General features: G+C 56.0%; 1 protein-coding gene across 1 annotated transcript in view; it reads left to right on the forward strand.

Moving 5' to 3' along the window:
- Positions 1–1942, forward strand: part of PDLIM2 (PDZ and LIM domain 2 (mystique)) — a 27209-nt gene that overhangs the window by 14672 nt on the left and 10595 nt on the right. Inside the window, exons 4-6 of the mRNA XM_011968802.1 lie at positions 1036–1105; positions 1232–1377; positions 1537–1615. Coding sequence (XP_011824192.1) covers positions 1036–1105; positions 1232–1377; positions 1537–1615 — 295 coding nt within the window. The remainder of the gene's footprint in view (positions 1–1035; positions 1106–1231; positions 1378–1536; positions 1616–1942) is intronic.

Consider the following 1942-nt stretch of genomic DNA (forward strand, 5'->3'; position numbering starts at 1 on the left):
AAAAAAAAAAAAAAAAAAAGTAATCTTCCCCCAAATCAATCTACAAACCTGAGGCTGAGTGACACCAGTGACAAAGTCCAGGCAAAACAGAAAAAAAAAAAAAAAGAAGGCAGGATAATGTGAGGACTCGAATAAAATTGAATGTTTGAACTTTCTGATGAAGTTTTATACATTCTACTTTTTAGAACCAAACTATCCTTTCTTTTTGGAGAGTGGGTTTTGTTGTTGTTGTCGTTGTTTGAGATGGAGTCTCACTCTGTCGCCCAGGTTGGAGTGCAGTGGTACAATTTTGGCTCACTGGAACCTCTGTCTCCCAGGGACAGGCAGTTCTCCTGCCTCAGCCTCCCGAGTAGCTGGGATTACAGGCATACGTCACTGTGGCCTGGCTAACCCTTTTTTTTTTTTTTAAATTATAGACGGGATTTCACCTTGTTGACCAGGCTGGTCTTGAACTCCTGACTTTAAGAGATCCAACCTCCTCAGCCTCCCAAAGTGCTGGGATTATAGGCGCGAGCCACCGTGCCCGGCCTTGGTGTTTTTTGAGACAGAATCTCGCTGTGTTGCCCAGGCTGGAGTGCAGTGGGGCAATCATGGCTCACTACAACCTCCGCCTCCTGGGCTCAAGTGATCCCCCCACCTCAACCTCCCAAGTAGCTGGGACTACAGGCATGCTCCACTATGTCCAGCTACTTTAAAAAAAATTTTAGTAGTGACGAGGTCTTCCTATGTTGCCCAGGCTGGTCTTGAACTCCTGGGCTCGAGCGATCCTCCTGTCTTGGCTTCCCAAAGCGTTGGGATGACAGGCGTGGGCCACTGTGCCTGGCCAACTGTCCTTTCTTTTAAGAAACCATGGTGGTTGTTGATGATAGTTGTTTGTCTTGAGTTTGAGAAAGTTAAAAGTTGACAACCTGATGTCCAAATTTTCTGTAGCTTTTACTGGTGTTGAGAACCAGATCTGGGAACAGTTTTGGCCTCTTTTGGGGGTTGCTGGGTGCAGGGCCCCTGTGTCACTACCTCCCTCTGTTGCCTCCTCAGGTCTCAGGCTGCATCTCCAGGGCATACCAATGGGGACAGCTCCTTGGAAGTGCTGGCGACTCGCTTCCAGGTAAGCTGGTGCCCTCCCCTGGGAGCCTCAGCACCCTGATCACTGGTGCATGAGAGCGAGGCCCGAGGGCAGGGCGGCCTTGGTGGGGCAGCCCTGCCTTTCCTGACATGGCCACTCTCTCCGCAGGGCTCCGTGAGGACACACACTGAGAGTCATTCCTCCCTAAGGTCCTCCTACTCCAGCCCAACCTCCCTCAGCCCAAGGGCTGGCAGCCCCTTCTCACCACCACCCTTCAGTAGCCCCCTCGCTGGAGAGGCGGCCATCAGCCGCAGGTGAGCACACCGTGGGTGGGCACCTTGGTCGTCTGGGCTGCCAGCTCCAGGCTGGCTCTTTGGAGTCTCAGGAGCTCTGCTCGGGGGAGCCTGGGGCAGCATCCTCCCTGGGCAAGCTGGGGGTGGCCCCGGCACACACTGTCCCTTTCCCACTTTCAGTTTCCAGAGTCTGGCGTGTTCCCCGGGCCTCCCTGCTGCTGACCGCCTGTCCTACTCAGGCCGCCCCGGAAGCCGACAGGTGAGGCTCTGTAGGGAAGGACAGGCTGGAGGAACAGAAACACCTCCTGTTCCTGTGGGTTGCCAGTGCCCCGGGACTGCAGGCAGCCAGGCCCACCTGGGCAGCCAGGGCCTCCTTCGCCTGACGACAGGCATGCTCTGCTCCTGAGCCAGGGAGGCCACGCTTCTGGTCGTGGGCCACATGTGCTGTGCCCAAGACCTGCCTGGCAGTGCCCAGTGGCCTGTCCATCTCCTGCACCCCTCTGACCACCCCTCTCCTCTCCCCTCCCCTTATTCCCCTCCCCTCGTCCCCCTCCCCTCGTCCCCCTCCCCTCGTCCCCCTCCCCTC

The sequence above is a fragment of the Mandrillus leucophaeus genome, unplaced genomic scaffold (assembly GCF_000951045.1).
Source record: "Mandrillus leucophaeus isolate KB7577 unplaced genomic scaffold, Mleu.le_1.0 Scaffold86, whole genome shotgun sequence".
Lineage (NCBI taxonomy): Eukaryota > Metazoa > Chordata > Mammalia > Primates > Cercopithecidae > Mandrillus > Mandrillus leucophaeus.